Source organism: Pipistrellus kuhlii, unplaced genomic scaffold (assembly GCF_014108245.1).
Source record: "Pipistrellus kuhlii isolate mPipKuh1 unplaced genomic scaffold, mPipKuh1.p scaffold_m20_p_2, whole genome shotgun sequence".
NCBI lineage: Eukaryota > Metazoa > Chordata > Mammalia > Chiroptera > Vespertilionidae > Pipistrellus > Pipistrellus kuhlii.
This window is the reverse complement of record NW_023425515.1, coordinates 119,520,576-119,543,198: the sequence shown is the minus strand read 5'-3', so window position 1 is coordinate 119,543,198 and position 22,623 is coordinate 119,520,576. Positions and strand designations below refer to the sequence as shown.

General features: G+C 37.7%; 1 protein-coding gene across 4 annotated transcripts in view; it reads right to left on the bottom strand.

The window, feature by feature from the left end:
• JARID2 (jumonji and AT-rich interaction domain containing 2) overlaps positions 1-22,623 on the bottom strand; it is a 284,195-nt gene that overhangs the window by 155,437 nt on the left and 106,135 nt on the right. For 3 of the 4 annotated variants that reach the window (XM_036448052.2, XM_036448054.2, XM_036448051.2), the window contains one exon: positions 490-625. In XM_036448052.2, coding sequence (XP_036303945.1) covers positions 490-625 — 136 coding nt within the window. Of the gene's footprint in view, positions 1-489; positions 626-22,623 lie in introns of those variants that run through there. The other variant, XM_036448056.2, reaches the window with a different exon arrangement.

The following is a 22,623-nucleotide window of genomic DNA, read 5'->3' as shown; positions in this document are numbered from 1 at the left end:
GAAAACCTGTAAAACAGGCTCCACATTCAGCCCTGAAAGAAATCAGATTTGCAGTCCCAGTCCTGTGTACAGAGAATAGACTAACTACTTGACAGTGGTGCAGAACATAAAGGAACATGAAGATGAATCTATAAACCCAAAAGTGTGTCCAGAATAACTACAGGTAAAAGACTTAGCTTAGCCAAAACCGGTTTGGCTCAGTGGATAGAGCATCGGCCTGAGGACTGAAATGTCCCAGGTTCGATTCCAGTCAGGGGCATGTACCTTGGTTGCGGGCACATCCCCAGTAGGGGGTGTGCAGGAGGCAGCTGACCAATGTTTCTCTCTCATCAATGTTTCTAACTTTCTATCCCTCTCTCCTTCCTCTCTGTAAAAAATCAATAAAATATATATATTTTAAAAAGACTTAGCTTAAAAAGCACAAGTTGCAAAACACATACAATTCAGAAACAAGGCTGTGCCCAGAGATTCAACAAATATTCAACTCACCATTCACTGTTTTCAGGCTCCCAGCAATGCCTTCACCATGCTGTCTCTTCTGGGCATTCTTGAACTCCTTCAGAGACAAGTAAAGGACTTTACGTACCACCCTTTCTTCTGACCATGGAATCCCATCACTGTCATCCTGGAGAAACCAAGAGAGATGAAAGAAAGGAGAGTTACTTAAAAGAAAACAGTCAAAATAAACCTTTTTTTTTTTTTATTTCAAACAAGTACTGTGTGATCAAGACATGGTTTTAGAGATCAATATTATAGCATATGGTTAAGAGATAGCACTGGCCCTTCAGACATCTGGAGAGACCTCAAGTAAAAGCAGGCTATACGAGGGACTGAAAGAATGACAAAAACCGCCTCATTCTCCTTAGCTATCCACATCCAAAGATCTTCATTAGTGGGGAATACTGAAGGTTTCTACTCCTGGCAAAGCTCATAAATAGTTGTTATTACACTCACAACCAGGGATGTAATAATGAACCATTGTATTGGAGTTTTATAAAGCAAGTAATGCCAGAATGTATACTGCCTTATATAGGGTGTCCCAAAATAATGTATACTCATATATTTTTAATAGCTAAATTCATTTTTTTCCTATTCATGTTTAACCCATTGGAATTAATAATTATTCAAAGTATGGATACATTTTTTGGGATACCCTGTATGTGCTCTATTTTTTTGTTTTTGTCATTGGGGGGTTAGTGCTACCTTCAAGGAATCTTACAATTCAGTCAGAAACTGGATCAGCAATAGGCTCTTAAGAAAGTAAGTCACAAAGGACAAGGGGGGGTGAAGGGGGAGAGACACCAGAGTTGGAAAGTGCAATAGAATGTGGGAAAAGGGGGGACTCGAGAGATAAAAATAAACACAGGTTAATAACAGGTCTTGAAGGCTAAATTAAAAGTGTGGCTCCCTTATGTCTTCTGTATCAGATCCAAGGCAAGTTCTTGAGAGAGGAATGAACAAAATAAAGGCCAGGTTGGAAGATGATGGGGTGGAGGGATCAAAGAACTAGCAGCCAGCCTATACACCATTCCAGGAGTAAAGATATAAAGAACGATAGAATTGAAGAGGCAGTAGGGAGGAGGGCGCAGGGAAGAAACTGAGACAGAACATGAGCCAAGACTGGAGGATGGAGATGGCTGACATCGTAACTGAATTGAGACAACTGTTGTAAGAAACCAACAACACGCTATTTAAGGTTTAAGGGGCAGGACATTCTGGCTAAGAACATTCTTAGGTTCTGTGGATATCTGTGCACAGTTTGTTTATCTAAGAAGCCCTCAAATTCACACACCTGCTTCAGGACTTAAGCATTTTATCACACAGTTGAATTTAGAGATGCAAGTATTTGAGGTGCTCAGGTATTTTTGGCCTCAAGAGAATAAGGGAAACATTAATACCATGGGTAAAAACAGGGCTTTGGATATTCATGTTCCCTCTGTTCAAAGAGAAGCCTAAACTTCAGAGTTAGACTGGTGCTGTTGTATTGGATGTTCAACAAATTGGTTTCTACTTCCTGCCACCAATAGGTGACATAAAAACCTCCATGGGACTCAATAAGAGAACTGGGATAGCTGAGCTCTTTGACAGCTATTAAATTCCTAAACTCTGCATAAATACAAACTACATCTGAGAAATACAACCACATAGGAACTCCAAGCCCTAATAAGTTAAGCTTCACTCTTGTTAAGCTTCAGGGATGTCCTAGAATGAGAGTGTATTATAAGGGGAAGAAGAGCCCGGGAAGAAAGGAGGTTAGCATTTCCACCTTCCCCTACACACCCTTCCTTCTTGTAGATATGCCAAGCTGTGATCTCCAATACCACTAGAGAAAGAAGGCACAGCCTGTCTTCATGGTGGCTCTGCTGAGAGCCAAGACATCTAATAATAATCAAGGTGGTGGAGAGATTCAAACATGAAGGTTAAAAGAAGCAGCAAATCTTGCCTCAACCTAACAGGACGAACACACACATTTCCTTAACTGCTACTTGGTTTAAGTCACTGCAGAAATTCCAATCACCTTGTTTAAAAGCAAACAAACAAACAAACAAAAACAGAAAAATGAAGTAACCAGACCTATCTGAGCAGCCCAAATAACTATCCTGGGTAAAAGGCAGATGCTTTAGCTAGACAACACATACAAAGCATATTCTAGTTGAATTTGCTCTTATAGCAATTCCCTTGAGTTTCCATGAAAGCCCTCCTAGCATATTCTTTGCAATGAATGACAGTCTTAAATGTGGCAGGAATTAATGCTTATTAGACTGAAATCCACTTTTCCAGCTTTCCCAGTCAGACTATGCAATAAAGGCTGTGCAGCAAAAATATTTTCATTGCAACCAAGTTTCTATTCTCATCTTTTACATCTCCACAATCTCCACAAGTGATGTGATTATAAACTATTGTTTCCTACTTCTACACCATGTATGCATTTTAAAGCCCCAAAATAGCTTTCAATGTAAAATTCCAGTGACAATTTTCTGCATCCTGTTCAGGCTGGTACCTTCATTCTGACTTCAGGCCCCTATAATAGAGAATTACACCCCTACAACTAATTTCTAATTAAAACATAAACCATGTGGGATGAAAACTCCTGCAAGGAAGACACAATTAGGATTCACTTACTGGTACAAGAGTAGTTTCATTACACCTATAAAGTATTTTAAATACAAAAGAGGCACATCCCTGACGATGATTATAGGTTTTTAAATTCTAAACATTAAAATCAAACTTTCTTTTAAAACACAAGTGTTCTTTTATAACCCAGGGTGCTGGTCAAGACTTCTCACCATCCTCAATGCAAATGCAAAACACACCTAATGGATGACTCTGTTCTGTTTCCAAAAGTTCGATAGGTAGGCAATAACTCAGAAATTAAACTGCGTTTCACAGCTGCAGAATCATGATGAATCACCCTACACTCAGCTTGTAGACCAGGGTGGTGGATCCCCTCCGTAGTAGAATGCTATGTGTGAAATCAAAAGTGTGTGCACAACCATGAGGCAACATAGCACTCTCCAAGTTGGGTGTCATGGAAGGCCAGAGAGAGTCTAATACTCACTCTGCTATTCAGAACAGCTAATCATTGAATGCTCTGAAAAACAGCCCCACATCATAACTATCATTAAAGGTCAAGCAACACAAATTCCAAACATCTCTCTACAAGTTTATATGACCTCTAACTATAGGGCTTTCTTTTATTTTCCCTTTTTCAATAATTGTCTTATTTAATCAGTCATTTAAATAATGTCGGCATGGGTTCAGAAAATTGTTTTTTCTGTTCACCACTGTTCTCCCAGCCCCTAAAACAAGCATGTCAAACTCGCATGCCATGGGCTGCATGCACCCCACAATGAACATTTTTGCAGCCCAGCCAATATAATGGTATGTGAGAAACATTTTAATAAAATATTTTGTAACTTAATTTTTACAATATCCTGTTACACATAATTATTAATAACGAACTGAAACATTAGCTAATGACTGATTACTATAATTGTGTTGCATTCATTTCCCTTAGGCACCTTACACAGGGACACACGGCTTCTCTACACTAATACTAGAAACGAATATTTTAGCAGCCGACTGCCACGTCATTAGTCTTGGAATGACTTGTTTGGTGTATACAATTGGAAATATTTCACTTTCAGAGAACAAGAAAAATAGGTTTATTTGTGTTACAATTTTATTTTGTGCAATTATATAAGTGTCTGCTAAGTTAATGTTCAGGAAAAATATTAATTTTTATTAAAATGTTCTATTATTTTGTTAACGATTATTCATTTATTTCATCCCTTTGTATTCAGCATGTCTTTAGGAGGCCCTTTGGGGTCAGTGTAGACCTCGAATGTGGAAGGGGTTCCACAGGGCTGCTGGCAACAGGGGATTCTAAAGTTTTCCCAAGAAACCAGAAACAACCATCAGAAAGGATAGGTCCCAGCCATGTGTTAACAGCAGCACAATTTACAATAGCTAAGATTTGGAAACAGTGTAAGTGTCCATCAGCATATGAGTATGTTAAAAAACTGTGATACATCTACACAATGGAAGACTATGCCGATATAAAAAAGAAACTTTTACCATTTGCAACAGCATGGGTGGACCTGGAAAGCTTTATGCTAAGCAAATAAGCCAGTCAGAGAAAGATAAATATCACATGATCTCACTCATATGTGGGATATAATGATCAACATAAACATGAACAAAAGTAGATCCAGAGACAAATGGCAGGAGAGGAGGGAGGCTAGAGATCAACCAAAGGACAGTATGCATGCATATTAACATGACTAATGGACACAGACACTGGGGTGGTGGGGGCTTGCCCTCAGCGGTGGGAATGGCGGGGGTAAGGGGAGGTGAATGGAGCAAAAGGAGACATATAAAAAACTTTAGACAATAAAAAATAAATAAATAAATACGTAAAACAATATCTAGATTTACTTTGCTATTGTCTGCTAAAAATGACTTTTCCTGGTTAATGGAAGACTGAATAATAGGCCTTTAAAAGTGGCACGTTCCTGAAACCAGTTTGGCTCAGTGGATAGAGCATCGGCCTGCGGACTGAAGGTCCCAGGTTCAATTCCGGTCAAGTGCATGTTCCTTGGTTGTGGGCACATCCAGAGTAGGGGGTGTGCAGGAGGCAGCTGATCAATGTTTCTCTCTCGTCGATGTTTCTAACTCTCTATCCCTCTCTCTTCCTCTCTGTGAAAAATCAATAAAATATATTTAAAAAATAAAAATAAAAAAATAAGTGAGATGATTTTCTTTTCATCTGAAAAACATCTGCCTCTCTTTGAAATAACTTTAGAATTTCTAATAAAAAATGGCAACTATTCAGAATGTAAACTTGAATGCTTATAGTCATAATCTTTTTTATTAAAAATAAAGCACAGCACAACATAACTCTAGCTACTCAAACTTGGAAGACATGGTAAAAAAAAAAAAAAAAAAAAGGAGCACAGGAGTAGGTACATGAAGACACTATGCTCCCTGGAGCAGAGAGCACCATCTAACCATCCTCCAAAATGCATACTCCAGATTAGAGATCAAAAGCCTTTAACCTGTTAACCGGGGAGTTCCCTTTTTAATTACTCAAAGTACAACAGGCGCATACTCTTTCACTAGGACGTGTCAGTACGTCACGCCCAGTGGACGTAATTTTATATTATTATTTTTTTAATTTATATTTAATTAAAATAAATGAAATATATTTTGTTTGTTTATATATAAAGCAAAAAGGAAAATAAAAAATTACAAACAAATAGAAAAGAATACCAACAAAAAATGGAAACATTGAATTAAAAAATTATAAATTTTACAAACAATTATAAAGATTACAAAAAATATATTTTTATTTCTATACACAATAAAAATATTAAAAAGTTAACAATTATAGAACAATAAACAAAAGCACACAAATAAAATAGAAATATTGAGTTTAAAAAATTGAAATATAAATGTAAAAATTCAAAACTCAACTTCCGTGTGATATATTTTAAAACAATTGTTGATACATAGTGCTACCTTACAATCTGGACACCAGTATGTAGATTCTTTCCTAACACCTTTTTTATAGCAAACTCGGCATTTCCTGGATTTAGTTTTTCCTATATCGCTTTTCATTTGTTCTGGAAAATGCCTTTCAACTAAGTGTGATGGTTTAGATGTAGAGCTGCTTGTTGATGTCTTTTGGTGGGTTTTCACTATGTTGTTATCTACCAATTTCTCTACACACTCTATCAAAAAGTGTAATCGATCCAAATGACCTCTTTCTTTTTTGTATAAAATATATGCATTGAGCCGAAACCGGTTTGGCTCAGTGGTAGAGCGTCGGTCTGCAGACTGAAAGGTCTCAGGTTCGATTCCGGTCAAGGGCATGTACATTGGTTGTGGGCACATCCCCGGTAGGGAGTGTGCAAGAGGCAGCTGGTCAGTGTTTCTCTTATCGACTTTTCTAGCTCTCTATCTCTCTCCCTTCCTCTCTGTAAAAAATCAATAAAAATATATTTTAAAAAATATATATGCATTGAAGCAACACATATCAATTAATCGTAGAAAAAATTTTTTATAAAAATTTTTACCCTATTACGGGCAGCCGTGTAGGCCACCATAACTCCATCTCCTAAATCTACGCTGCCCATATTCTTGTTATAATCCAGGACAACATTCGGTTTTTCTTGCCTTCTTCCTCTCTTTTCAATCATTGTCTTTTCGTCATTATGAATAGAACTGAGAATCAATACGTCTTTTTTATCCTTCCATTTTAAAACCATAAGTTTGTCTTTGATTCTTACATTTTTTCTATAATTTTTTTGTTTTTATTTCACTGGGGATTCCGACTCTGTTTATCCTCATTGTTCCAACAATGTCTGTATTGTTTTGACACAAGAGTTCAGCCAAATGAATTGACGTATAGAAATTATCTAAGTAAATCCTCTACCCTTTATTCAGTAATTCATATGTTAACTCCAAAACAATTCTTGTTGATTGTTTTTCTTGTGGGTAGTTCAAACCATAATTTGTGTCCTTGCCTGTGTATAAAATTATATTTTGTACGTATCCAGATTGGCTTTCACTCAAAATAAACAACTTCATTCCAAATCTAGCTCTTTTTGTAGATATATATTGTTTCCAAGATAAATTCCCTTTCCATAATAAAAGAGATTCATCTACACATATTTCTCGTTCACATACATAAAAACTTTTAAACTTTTCTAACAAATTATTGATGATTGGATCAATTTTATATGTTTTTCTATTATATAAAGGTTGGAGATATAAAAAATATAAGTAAGTAATATATAATACGAAAATAGGTAGGTAAGTGTAAGTACGTCCCCGTCACTGCTCACCCAGAACACGTCCACCACTCTCAATAGCGAAATTATACTGATTCCCTCCATGTCTTAAATTCATGTCGAGACATGTATGGATGACTAATACCTTTGTTGTTCGGAAATATACATCCCGCCTGTTTCAGGGCGCAACATATATTTCAAGGGCGTATTCATATGTCCTACCAGTATCTGATACTGTTTACGTTTGATGTATTTATACGTCCCGCTCGGTAACACGTTAACAACCTCCTTCCATGCCTTTGAAACTCCAGGTGTGGGCCACAGACCACCTGAAACCTAACCTCTTGGCTTCTTGTTAGAAATGCAGACTCCTGGACCCCATCCCAGATCTACATCATCAGAATCTACATTTTAAAAAGATCTCCAGGTGATTGCCATACACAGGAAAGTTTCTGAAGTTCTGCTGTGCACACTTGTTCTCCAACCCACACCTACTTCTTATCACTTTCTAATTTCCATTAGAATACAGGCAAAGATAAAGTTGAAGTGAAACCTCAATATGAATACTTCTAACATCTATCTGCTATTGGCATTTCTCCTGTCAGAAATAGGAAGTCTATATTAGTATACCCTGGGAAATCTGCACTTTGACGTCTGTTCACTGAGCTTAAATAAGTAATCAAACAGCATAAGTGAAAAACAACAAGAAAGGCAAGGCACTAAAATGCAAGTTCCACGTGTAGTGTCAGGGCAGTTCTAGGGCTTATTGGGGCAATCACTTTGTAAAAGTATAAAATGTATAATCATTATGTTTTATACCTGCATGTCGACTGTAAGCAGAAAATAAAATTAATTTTTTAAAAATGTTAGTTTTAGAATCATTCCTTATATGACACAATCTTCCAACCTTTATTCTCTGATTAGTCAGCTTGGGCCAACTTCCTTTGAAAACATGACACCCAGAATTAAACACACATTCAACATGAGAGTAATATTCCAGAATAGGATAATATATGCAGTAAGATCTATTTCTATGCACAAACCCAAAAGTTAGATTAATTTTAGCAGCCACATTACATTGTAGGATCTCATTGAGCTTGCAGTTAACTATATCCTCTATAATGATTTTATTTCTTGTGGGGAGGAGGGGGAGATAGAAGTAAATTTTTTCCATTACAATGCAATAAAACTCAAAGGAAGGCTCAAGAAGACAATCACAGTTAAAGGGAAAAACAACACAAGACAGAAAGAAGGTGCAGGATCATATCGGTGCAAGTCACCATGTCTTCTACCCACATATGTTCATGGAGAAGGGGTGGGGTTAAAGGGCATAAGCATGATAACTTAAACTGAGACTGTATTCAATGTACTTGAGTCCTCCACTGAGGTTGTAAATTCAAATCAATGTTAGTTTAAATGAAACCTAAAATTAGGCACTCCAGTGTAAATAAATTTGCTGAACATTCAAAATGTCTCTCTATAATCCTCACTTTAAGCACTGGATTATTGACTAGATACACTCTCAAGACTGATCAGATCACTGATACAGTAAGATCATACTCTCCACTCAGGAACAGGTCTAGGCCTCACAGGCCGCTGCTCTCCAATGACAGCAACACAGGCCTTTAAAATATCTTCAGAGGACTCAAAGGTACAATAAAAAACAGAGACACCAGGTCAGTCAAACTTGCCAAACAGGCGCAGGGGAGAGGACGATGCCCTTAGAGACCTACGGGAAGCATATAAAAAGTGATATTGATGCTAATCATAGCATACATCAGCTGGAAGCTCACTACATGCTAGGCAGTGGGATCAACACTAACAAGGATGTAACAGTCTCCTCAGACCTGAGTGCAAGATCCACACCACTGCTTCCTCACTTTTAGTTTAAAGTGGTGGGAAAGGAAGTAATCACGAAACTCTTAGTTATTTTGTAGAGGTGAGTTTCATTGTCTTGCCCAAAGGCCCACAGCTGGGTATGTAAACAGGAGCTGGTGCTAACTATCAGGTATTGAGATAGTTCAGCAGGTGCCAGATCAGGAAGCAAATTTTAAAACTCAGAAATTTGTTATTAAAGAGGAAACATCAAATGTGTAACTCACATTGACTCCTAAATAAAAGCAAAATTATTGCTAATTTCAAGCGTTGAGTGTAAATGTTATATGAAAAAAACAGAACTCAAGAGAATCAGCTCTAGCCGAAACTGGTTTGGCTCAGTGGATAGAGCATCGGTTTGCAGACTGAAGGGTCCCAGGTTCAATTCTGGTCAAGGGGCATGGTTGCAGGCACATCCCCAAAAGGGGGTGTGCAGAAGGCAGCTGATGGATGTTTCTCTCTCGTTAATGTTTCTAGCTCTCTATCCCTACCTCTCTATTTAAAAAAAAAAAAAAAAAAAAATCAATAAAATATTGAGAGAGAGAGAGAGAGAGAGAGAGAGAGAGAGAGAGAGAGAGAAACAGCTCTAGCTACAGACTAGCAAATAAAGAGGGGAGGATGAAGAAGGGGAAGAGATCTTATCTCACTGGCCTGTCCAACAACCTTTTGTGATAGAATATCAATTCTAAGGACATCACTCTAAGCATCCTTATGTAACTTGTCCATATGTAAGTTTTTATTATGGTTTTAAATTCAGGACAGCTTTATTTAGGAAAGGGAAACAATGATTAAAAGGCATGGGTTAGAGAGAAACATTTCTGATCTTTTTTTTTTTTTTTTTTAGCATTCCAACAATTACAATTATTTTTAAATTAAATGGAGCCCAATAGAAGATAGTTGGTTTCCAATCACTTGTGAGTAAACTGCATACAGACTCATCCATCACAGTTAGAGTGACCAAGTAATTTATCATCCCAAATGAGAACACTGTTAATAATGATGTAGAACAATTGGTGGAAACTGGCACTTGGGTCAGCCAGTGGTACTAGGTCCTTTCCAGCAGATCTAAACCCATTTAAAAAATGTCTACAGAACCGTATAGATCATTTTTTTTAAAAAGATTTTGTATTTATTTTTAGAGAGAGGGGGAGGGAGAAGAAGAGAAGGATCTATATAAGCACAAACAGACTGGCTGCCTCCTGACACTCCTACTGGGGATGGAGCCCACAACCAGGGCACATGCTCTGACCAACTGGGAATGGAACCAGCAACCTTTTGGTGCACAGGACAATATCCAACCCGAGGCCAGGGCCAGAGATAATTTTTAATCAAATCATCAAATAAAAATAAAAGCAAAATCCAAAGCATATGTACCAGGATTGAAGTGTGATACATACCTGTGTTTTAAATTGAAATCCAGAACCTCATACCAGTGTTTTAAATGTCAACCTGCTTATTATTGGGTCGGCAGCTAAGTAATTGCGGGTTTCACACATATATGGCTTCAGTTGAATTTTTAGGTTTGCAGACGTAGTACAAATGTAAAACACATTTTGTTATTTGATAGTTGGCTATTCAGCTGTTAATCAGTAAAAAAAGTTTTTTGATCTGTTTTGTAGTTTTTGTTTGGCGTTCGTTGAAAAATGGAAAATCAAAAGGAACATTTTTGTCATATTTTGCTTTTTTATTTCCACAAAGGAAAAAATGCATCCCAAGCTCATAAAAAGTTATGTGCTGTTTATGGTGACGAAGCCTTAAAAGAACGGCAGTGTCAAAATTGGTTTGCCAAATTTCGTTCTGGTGATTTTTCACTCAAAGATGAAAAACGCTCTGGTCGTCCAGTTGAAGTTGATGACGCCCTAATCAAAGCAATAATCAATTCGGACTGTCACAGTACAACACGTGAGATTGCAGAGAAGCTTCATGTATCACATACATGCATTGAAAATCACTTAAAACAACTTGGCTATGTTCAAAAACTCGATACATGGGTTCCTCACGAACTGAAAGAATCACAGTTAACGCAACGCATTAGCAGCTGCGATTTGCTAAAGAAACGTAATGAAAATGATCCATTTTTAAAACGACTGATAACTGGCGATGAAAAATGGGTTGTTTACAACAATATCAAGTGGAAAAGATCGTGGAGCAGGCCAGGTGAACCAACTCAAACAACATCAAAAGCTGATATTCATCAAAAGAAGGTTTTGTTATCAGTTTGGTGGGATTACAAAGGAATTGTCTACTTTGAACTCTTACCACCCAACCGAACGATCAATTCTGATGTCTACATTGAACAATTAACGAAATTAAACAATGCAGTTAAAGAAAAGTGGCCCGAATTGACAAATCGAAAAGGTGTTGTATTCCATCATGACAATGCAAGGCCACACACATCTTTGGTCACTCGGCAAAAATTAATGGAGCTTGGTTGGGATGTTTTGCCACATCCACCATATAGTCCTGACCTTGCACCATCTGATTACTTTTTGTTTCGATCTTTACAAAACTCCTTGAATGGTAAAAATTTCAATAATGATGATGATGTCAAATCGTACCTGATACAGTTTTTTGCTAATAAAAACCAGAAGTTTTTTGAACTTGGGATTATGATGCTGCCTGAAATATGGCAAAAGGTCATTGATCAAAATGGGCAATACATTACAGAATAAAGTTATTTAGTTCCATAAAAAAATTGTCTTTGATTTTTTTAAAAAATCCGCAATTACTTAGTTGCCGACCCAATATAAAGAGGAATGGAGGAGCACAGGGGCAGACACAGTTACAGATGGCATTACATTCCACAGAAAACACTCCTGCTTCTACAGAGTGGCCACAGCATCAAATGTTCGTCATTGCCTCTTATAAAAACAAGTAAGTGGGGAATGGCTGGGGTATGGGAGGTGGAAGGAAGAGGATGTTCAGGTTCACAGTAGGAAGACTTTCTCCTTAACATGCAACCTCTTTATTAACATTCATACAAGTGCCAAGACAAATAACAGTGTTATAGGAACCACTGAATAAGTTACCAATATCCCACGTACAAATGTCCTATTTCTACCCACCTTGTCACGACTCTGAGAGTAGAGGGATCTGTGACTTTCTACGCCTTTTAAGAAGAAAATGAAGTGCAAAGCCCAATTCCAATGAGAAACCCCCCTACCCTAATACGGATTAACATGAAATGCCACATCATGGGGAGGAAGGCCATGGGTATGACTGACAGCTGCACAGAGCTGACTGATAAGAAAACAAAATTTTAAAGACTGGGTCCATGAGAAAGATGGAAAGAAAAAACTGATTTCCTTCAGGGAAATTACTGGAAACCTCTGCACGAGTGTCTTTTTCTTTTAAAACATGTTCGCATAAACCTATTGTTAAATCATCCTGTATAATACAATTTGTTGCTGTCTGAAATGCAGATCACTTCCATCAAGAGTTTGAGGAGAGAAAAATGAAACCATTAAAAAAAAAAAAAAAGAAAAAAAAAAGGGGTGGTGGTTTTCTAAAGTTGATTCATGGCATGGATTCAATATAAACAGGAATTTACCGAGCCAAATAAATAAGGGGAAGAGAGGGAGAATATTGGAGAAAAATGTGAGCAGTTCACCTTAGACTTGGGCTAAAACTATTGTTTCTTCCCTTTCTACAAAACAGTATTTTCTCCATTGGAAATCTCTCCAGTCAATTCAATGCTAACCCATTTTTCTAACTTCCATAAAATGGTTCAATTGTCAATACTCAAACATCATTTAAAAAAAAAAAAATGGCGGGAATACTCACACCTAGAAATAAGATAAGTGGCCAGGAAACCAGTGACTTATGAACTTGTGAATGATATATGCTAAATTAAAAGCACTTCAAGCAGCAAATTTCCCTAGACAGACATGCTTCCCAGGATAAAATAAATGGTCTGAAAATGCTTACGCAAGGACAGCTTTACTTCTTCCAAACTCCCACTAAATAATGTGTACTTATCTTTGATTACCGCCTATTAAAAAAAAAAATAGGTTACAGTTGAAATTGGATTAAGAACTTCTGCTGAAAACGATTTATTGCATAACACAACTCTGACAGCCTGAATCTCTGGCCACCAACTGAGCCTTTATAAAAATCTGCTGGGCAGCTGCCAAGTCAGCTCTTTTGCATCTGAGCATGTCAGACATTGCCGTTGTCAAGGCAGCAGCAGCATGGGCTGCAACATTCACACTTCATGGTTAAATGGTGCAGTCAGGGAACAGTAGCGAGGACCATGCAGCACAGAGTTCAGCCCTCCTGCAGCTCTTCCTCTGACAGTGTGTTGTCTCAACATAATCAAAAAAAGACCCAAGATCTAACTCAGGATTATCTCCAAGATTCCAGCAGAAATCTAGATTGACAATGTACCATCAGTGGAGGGAACAGAGGGGAGAAAATCTTAATAAGGGACCCTTCAATATCAGCAATTCCAACATGTGACTACCCTACAACTTCATTTGGGAATAAATTATTAACAAGTAGGTTCTCAAAGGAATTCTAAGCAATCTGGATCTTTGAATCCTTTTGTATATTCATCAGAATACCCCCAAAAAGTATATTCTGAGATGCACTAAACAACAGAGTAGCCACTAGCCACATGTGGCTATTTACAATTAACTTAAAGTTAAAAATTAAGTTCCTTATATTGTATTGGACACATTTCAAGTGCTCAATAGCCCATGTCTCCCAGAATGTTTCCATTATCCCATAAAACTCTATTGGACATCACTGTCCTAGAGCATATATTTGCATTTAGTTTGGATAGTTTGAATTGACTATGTATTACTTGCCAAGGCATTTAATTATGTGCCTGAGATTCTTCAAAATTTGGACTACTTTTATGCTCCACTCAGGTTAGCAGGACAATTCTGTAATAGCTGAATACTTTAAACAACAAAAAAAGCAGGTAAAAAACCATTTGAATTACATATATTCAACCACAGCACACTTAGGAAAGTGACTCCAGTCCTCTTCTACACCTGATCTCTCAGTTTTGCAGGCAATATGAAATTGAGAATATAGCAAAAGATTCTTCACTCTACAAGTAAGCCCCTAAAATATACACTGCTTTATTATGCCTTCAAATTATCTTCTAAGGAATCCCCTACAAAATAAATGACCAGAAAAAAAGCCAGCCCTCCCTCCATCAACCAGCCTAGGAAGGTGACCCAAATCACTGAGATTGATTGCTGCCCCACCTGCAAGCCATGGCCAAGGATTTAGGTGGTTTTTGTACTTCTGCTTCTTTCCTCAGACCCCAGGACACTACTAGGGTCAATTTAATTGTCTTACTAACTTAACTGTCTTACTTAATTGTCTTACTTGCTTTTGTGGTTCAGCACTAACCCCCAATCAGGAAATAAGTCTGTATACATTCCCAGGGGACTGGCTATAATGTCGTGCTATGTTATAAACAATTAGCTTTATTTTTGGCCATTTAATGACAATTTTCAAGTTAAAGTATACAAATAAACCTTGTCCTTGGATTTAACACAAACTGGCAACGTGCCACTTTGTTCTGATACCCTTTACCCACTTTTCTCATATCTTTCAGCCCTTCCCAGAGTTAAAGACCACCCTGGGATTGGTTTGCACCCTGTCAGTATAGGTTTGGGTCTCCAGAAACAATTTTTAATGTCTTTTCCCCCTCCAAACAGCACTTTCCACTTATGACAAATGTAGATCATTGTGCACCAGGCCACATACTACTTGTTTCTTGTATAAAGTCTCTACATTTTAAAATTATGAAGAATGATCTCACAAACATTTCTAAGTGATGAACATGAGATGCTGGCGCAGAACTGCCTAGCATCCTACTAATGTGTGTGGCTCTAGAAGAGGTGTGGGGAATGTCCATCCAGTGGGCCATATGAGGCAAAATCATTTGCTCTGGCCCAGCCAAGACACCAGGGGTGAGTTAATTAAATGTTTGACCAAATATAGCAGGCTAATCTTTAGGCTGATAATTTTGTATGACCCATGAATGATGTTACAAATATTCAAATGGTCCTTGGCTGAAAAAAACATTCCGCACCCCTGCTTTAGAGTACTTGCCATGTGACTTTTTCACCTTTTTCCTCTAATACATATAGCACAGAGTAGGCATTTAAAAACATTTCGTATGAATGAACAATTAAACAGGTGGAAAGCGTAAAGAGAACAGTGGCTTCAAGACCTAGTTCTAGAATTGTTTCTTCAAGGGCAAAACCAATAACCACAGAGAGTGATTGACAATTTATACATTACTGAGAAACACCTACAGGATAAACTGTGAATTGAGTTTCTCCCTGGTGATCCGGTTCCTGAGACTGAGATATTTTAGGGGGCAATCTGAATCTAATCACTGCCCCTTTAATTGTTTGGTCCTGGAAGACGTGTCTACTCCCATTTTAGAGAGGCCATAACCCCCCCCCCTGCAGGAAGCTATCAGTGCTGGCGATAGTCCAGGCCTTTGGTTGAGGTCTCAAAGCCCCAGCACATCGGGCTCTTTAAGAACTTGCAAAGGGGACTGGAAAAACCCATATTTGGGAGACAAAGGACTGAAGAAATAAAAAGAGACAACTTCCTCCATGTGGTTGCCCAGAATTTGAAAGACATTTTTCTCTGGGCCCACACGTAGTACTAATACTAATACTAATACTAATACTAATACTAATACTAATACTAATACTAACACAGTGTAACTTCATTTCTCTAAACATTGGTTTTTCTCCAGTCTTCTGTAATAAGACCACACCTTGAAAACCACGAGTATACACCAGCCTCACAAGGAAAGTGACTTCCACATCCTTTCCATGAAAACCATTCTCACTGCCATGAAAAACATAATCACAAAGTCGAATGTGAGCTTTTTATTGGCAGCCTGACTCTTCTCTGGTTTTCCTGTTCCCTCTATCCTGCCACTTTCTTCCCTTCCATATCTCTAATTAAGATCAAACTACCCATTGACATTTTCCTGACCATCTCCTCCTTCCTCTCCCCCACCTCTTTGTGTGACTCTATCTCAATAAATCCTGCTGGCACCCATGATTTGGAATCCTGAATAAGACTGGCACCTCCTTTCTCACTGTTCACTTTCATTCTCTAAATCAGATAATGTTGCCTGTCTCTCTAGACCTTGGAGAAAGAAATAGAACTGGCTGTCCTCTCCTGTCTTATAGAAGAAACTTCCAAAATGACTGCCACCAACCAATTCCTATTCCAAACATCCTTTCCACATTGTTTCTCTAAATTCTAAAAACACAACCACATTGCAACAGAATTACTTCCTAAAACCATCATTCCATGTCACTCCTTCCCCTACTCATAAGCCTTCTGTTGTTCCCTATAGCTACTATAGGACCTACAAAAACTTGTATAATTAAGGCACTTAATTTCCCCTGCATTGCCCAACACCCCTAACTGACAAGGCGTGAACATCTCAAGTGGAGACAACAGCTCTCATATTTGTATCCCCATCTCAAAACAAATACAAGGAAACAGGACTACTGGTGTTTATTAACTAAATATTGATCATGACTTCAAAAGTAATCCAAAAGTAAATAAAGGACAGAGTTCCTCAATAGACATGAATCAAGTCCATTTCTGAATTCTCTTTTTTTTATCAATACTTTGGTACCAGGAAATACATAAACAGTCAATTGTGCTCAATTTACCAGTCATGTATGTTTCAGTATTTATCCACAGCTGTTGGTTTTATATTGCACAAAATGCATGATTCTGTGATCAGGACTGTTAGTACAAGTTACCAATTGTATTCAAACTGATATTTCCTACCAGTTAATCTATTCTTAGTCCAAAGGCAAGATTTATCTATTTTGCCATAGTTTGCAAAAATCACAAACTACTACCTAAACAAAACTGAAAACATTCATTGGTTCCTGCATCCAAGCCAGTCCTATTATTTCTTCCTAGAGTCATTTAGCTCTGTAAAGCCTGCTGTACCAGTGTGTGAGTTCAATGAAACGATTGGTGTTTACCTATAAACTGACAAAGCTCCCACCAAAGTCATGAATATTGATGTACCACCCAAAAAGATGTAGTGGCATATGTATATCCCATCTTAAAACAAAACTCTTAAGGAAGCAAATAGGGCTATCTAGAAGCAAAATTATGATTCTTCCTATGTTGATATTTCACAATGGCACAGAAACAAAACGTATGTTATGAACACTGAATGTAAGCGGAAGTTCACCATTCACATTTCAGGCAGTGTGTGTGAAGGAACAAAGCAGAAGTGGGGAGATGACAATTTTACTCTAAAAGGGGAACCACTGGAGAGTCCCCAGCAAAGAAGTAACAGAATTTGATTTACATTTTTTAAAGCTCCCACAGGCTATGTGGAGGATGAAATCTTTTGGGGGGAGGAGGAAAGTGCCTATACCAGAGGTGAGGACAAGGTTGGTAATATGAGGCTATGACAACTGGTTACATTCTAGAATCATTTAGCCAACTGATTGCTAGAGTGGATGTATGAAGAAGAAGAGTCAAAGATTAACTCCAAAAAATTTCATCTCACTAAATGGAGCCGCCTCTGAGAAAAAGGAGGGTGCTTCTGAAAAGAGCACTTTTGAGTAGAGAGAATTAAAGGAGGAACCAATTGTTTAGTTTATGGATGTGCTGAGTTTGAGCTGCCTACTCAGACCCTAAAGGAGATGTCAGAGTTCAGGCCATGTGTCAGAGCTAGAGATGTGAATATAACCAGTAGTTTAAAATCAAACCTAGAATCAAACTTTATGTACCCTAATTTATTGAAGTTTTCCTATTTATTTACAAGGTAGGCCTTAAGTCAGGGAAGGGCTAGCTGACCTTACAAAGTAAGATTATGGCTAAGATTTTCAGAGTCTTTGGAAAAATGATGCTTAAAAATAAATAACGAATGAAAGGAGAGGGCTGAATTTGGACATAAAAAAAGGAATGTGTCACTTACTCACGGGTTGGTCTACAAAAATCTACATTTGACATTGCAGACCAAACTGACAAGTGATGGAGTGTCAATAATGTGGCAATGAGGCTATAGATATCCAATCCACCGCTCGACATGTTGCCCCATCAATTGCTGCTGGTAATATAAGTTCTATTTGACCAAGTGAAGTCATAAATCAATCACTCAATCTCTGTCTGTCACACACACACACACACACACACACACACACACACACACACCAAACACAGGTACTCCTTCTTCTATGTAGGCTTCACGTGTAAGAAAAATGACAAAGGGGGATGACTGAGAACACACTGGCCTTAAACCCACTCTCACATGTAGTCAAAATATGTTCACAAGATACCCTGTGGACAACACTAAGGTTATACACACAAGTTTTTGAGTGGTCACAAAACTCAAAGATTTGTGTGGAAGTGAGACAAACTACAACCTGTTTTCTCTCCAATCCTCCAAAAAGGATCTAGAGCAACTACTCTGGTTGCCTGCTACTGGCAATACCAAAAAGGGAAGAGCAATACAGAGCCCATAGAAGTAAATCCTAAGATTTGGAGGAAGAATACAGAAAAGAATTCCCACCAAGTAAACAACATTTTCACTTTACTCACCTAGGTAGGAGTCACACTCCTTTGCCATACCTATGTTGTGCTTTCTCCTCAAATTTCTCCTTTAGCAAACCCTGAGCTCCTAAGTAAAGATTCTCTCTCCTTACAATATTCTTCACTAGTATAACCAGACATTCATATTTCTATCTGCATAACAAGTACTTCTCATATCCATTGCTGGGGATTCGAATTCAAGTTTGAGCAGCACTAGAAACACTACTCTAAAGTTGTCAAGCTTGGCTACCCTGGAAATCCCCTGGAAAGCTTTATCAAATGCAGCCCTCACAACCACCTGACTGAACTCATCAGGGGTGTGGCCTGTGTCCCTTTGATAATCTCAGAATCACAACTCCAGAACTGAGTCCTGACCTTCACCCACTCTTCAGAGAACCAGTCTGACTGCATCACAATTAAATCTGGAAAACTCCCTAACATCAAGCCGGGTACACATCAGGAGCTTAGTAGATAACTGTTGAGGGAATGAATTTTAAAAAAGAAGAGGAAAAGGAAGGAAGGAAGGAAGGAAGAGGAAGGAAGGAAGGAAGGAAGGAAGGAAGGAAGGAAGGAAGGAAGGAAGGAAGGAAGGAAGGAAGGAAGGAAGGAAGGAAGGAAGGAAGGAAGGAAAGTAAGAGGAGAAAAAAGGGAGAAAAGAGGATAAAGGGGAGGGAGGAATGGAGGGAGGGAAGAAAGAAGAGAAAGGATGAAGAAAAGGAAAGGAAAGGAAAAGGAAAGGAAAGGAAAAGAAAAGAAAAAAAAAAAAAGAAAAGAAAAGAAAAGAAAAGAAAAGAAAAGAAAAGAAAAGAAAAAGAAAAAAAAAGAAAAGGAAAGGAAAAGAAAAGGAAAAGAAAAAGAAAAAGAAAAAGAAAAGAAACAGAAACCCATGTAACTAAGGAAACCAGGTAAATATTTCAACAGAGCACACAGCTTGTCTTACTACACTTTTTATTTTCTTGACATTAATTCTCTACCATCAAGGAAAGCAAAGTGTTTTAGCTGATATTAAAGCTTTCTTTCCCTGAAACATAAAAAAACACTTAATTGCTTCAAGGAATTGAATCTAACTGCTATAAACTAATCAAAGCTTCCATACTTCAAGCTGAATGAGGAAAATCCTCATATCTATGAGTCAGAGAGAAGTTCAGATTTGCCAATAATAAATAAAAAAACAAAAAAATGTCTCAGTATACATATGGGAAAATAGGATATGACTGCTTGCTGGATTAATTATACCAGGAGGGAAAGGCAGGCCATGTTTGTCCCAATGTCCCATCATTGAGAACTAAGGGGGGGGGGGGGGGGGGGGGGGAGAAGACCCTTTATGTTAGGTCTGATCAAATAACTGAATCAGTAACCCTCCCCTGGGAACTGACCTTTAGACTTCTTCACAATGGACATTCTACTTGCTTAGAACACATTCCACTTGCTAAGATCATTACTCTCCCCTCCGGAGTTTCCCAGAATCTAGACCTGCACAGAGAATTCTCTGCCCAGAAAAAGCCTGCTTAGAATCCTTTAAAACTCTCTGACATCATTGGAGGCTGGTGCCATTTTGGGAATCAACCCATCTGGTACCCAGATGATGTAATATATAATAATAAAAACATAATATGCAAATTAGACCAGACATCCTTCCAGACAAAGCCACAGCAAGCAGGGGCCACAGCATAGGTCTGTGTCGGCAGTGGGCAGGGGCCGGGGCCAAGACCCTTGCACAAATTTTGTGCACTGGGCCTCTAGTAAATTCATAATTCTTCATCCTTTTTGGCCTTGTAATTTCCTCCTTTGAGGACCCTAACACTTTATATGTTCTCTGAATTCTTCTCATTTACCCAAAACTCAAGTTCCTACAGAAGTTTTCCTACCTCTTCTGTGCCATCAGAGCAAGGACTCTCAGGCTCTATACAATGAAATCTCCCACCCACTTTAACATATAAATCTATTTTTGTTCCCAGATAAGTGAATTTCTAGAATACTTGGAGACTGGGTTTGCCTGCTTGATCCCTTTTTATTCCCAACATTCCCAAGTTGTAAAGATAGCAGCTCAAAAAGACTTCTACTCCACAAACCAGAGAAAACAGATGCAATAAATGGACTGGATCCTTAAAATTTATGGAGAAATGCTTAAAGGGGAGAAACAGGATGGAGGAGGCAGGGGAGGGAGAGGTTTTCTATACAAAATAAAAAAAAAACTTAATAGCCAATTGGAGTGTGACAAACTTTTCAGGGCAGTTTGCAAAAGCTCTGACCTCAAAGAAAACTCTTTCCAATTTTAACATACATGCCCACACAAAGAAACACACAGCAGGCACTCCCCGAGAGCCAAAATAAAATGCTCTCTAGTAATTACCATAAATAGAAAGGAGATGGGTTTCCTGATTCAGGGTACAGAGCAGGAGAAAAACCACCAGCAACAAAAACATCATAAACAAAATTACATAGCCAACAATAAAATGGGAGGAGAGTGGAATTGCTTCTCACTGAGAGGCAAGAAAACACAAGTGGAAGAAGCTTAAATAAGAGAAGGGGACATCCATGAGCCTGAGAGGATATAGTGTGCCCTTAAATTCCTTAAATACAAAACTAGACCCTGATGACAATAAAGTTTCTGTAGCACAAACAGAAAAATTTCTGAAAAATCCAACGAACAAACTATAGCTTAATATTTGAGACAGAATTTATTTCTCATTATTTTGGACATTGATTATTTCACCTAAATTTGGCCCCAATTTTTCCAATCAATTCCAATTTCTTGGAATTTTTTAAATCAATAAATACAATTACTTAGAAAGATTCTCCCTTAAAAATCACATGAGAGCTACCAAATACCTCTCAAACACATAAGCATTTGTCCATCAACTTCAACCACATTGTCCCATTGTGATTATAATGTTATCAATTTCAGATTATGATTCAAGTTCATTGGTATGCACTGTTTAAATCACATCCATAATGAATCTGTTATTAAAGACAGAAAGCATAGGAAACATTAAGTAATAAATGAACAGCATAAAGCTAAGTCTATACATTTGCCTTATAATCCTCACTAGTAGGTAAACTATACTCATTTGACCAAGAATTGTTCTATATGTAATTTTAAAAAAACAATACCAGGTGGTATTGCTCAGTGGTTGAGCATCGACCTATGAACCAGGAGGTCATGGTTCAATACCTGGTCAGGGCTCCCTTATCCAGTGTAGGTCATGCAGGAGGAAGCAGATCAATAATTCTCTTTCATCACAGATGTTTCTGTCTCTCTCTTCCTCTCTGAAATCAATGTTTTAAAAATGTTTTAAGATAGTCACTACTGCAAAATTTAGTATTTATATAGTCAGCCCTCCATATCTGTGAGATCTACATCCTCCAATACAACCAACCTCTGATAAAAAAAATACTCAGAAAAAAAGAATGCTAGGTTTCTGCTGAAGTGTACTATAAAGTTAAGTAAAAGATGACTATGCCTGCTGTAACTTTATTCACAGCATTTATCACCCATAAAATTCATATTTGTTAGAGTATATATTATTTCCATACTAAATTAGACCTTTAAAAAAAAAAAAGGCCCTAAGTCAATAGAAGGAAAGAAAGATTAGAGAATAAATGAAAAACCTCCCAATAAACAAAAGTCTAGTACAATCAGACATCTTTTTTTTTGTACATGTATGTATGCATTTATTATAAAAGAATTGTTATTTAACAGAGCCTTGAGTCTTTTAAATTACATTTCTACTTATAGTAGCAAAAAGATACAGAAATATCTCTTAATCTGAAATATTACAACCAGACATCTTCGCTGGTGAATTCTATCAAATACTCAAACTGTCCGAAAACAGAAAAGAGGAGGAAAGTCTTCAATCTCATTTTACAATGCAGTCAGTACCCTAATATC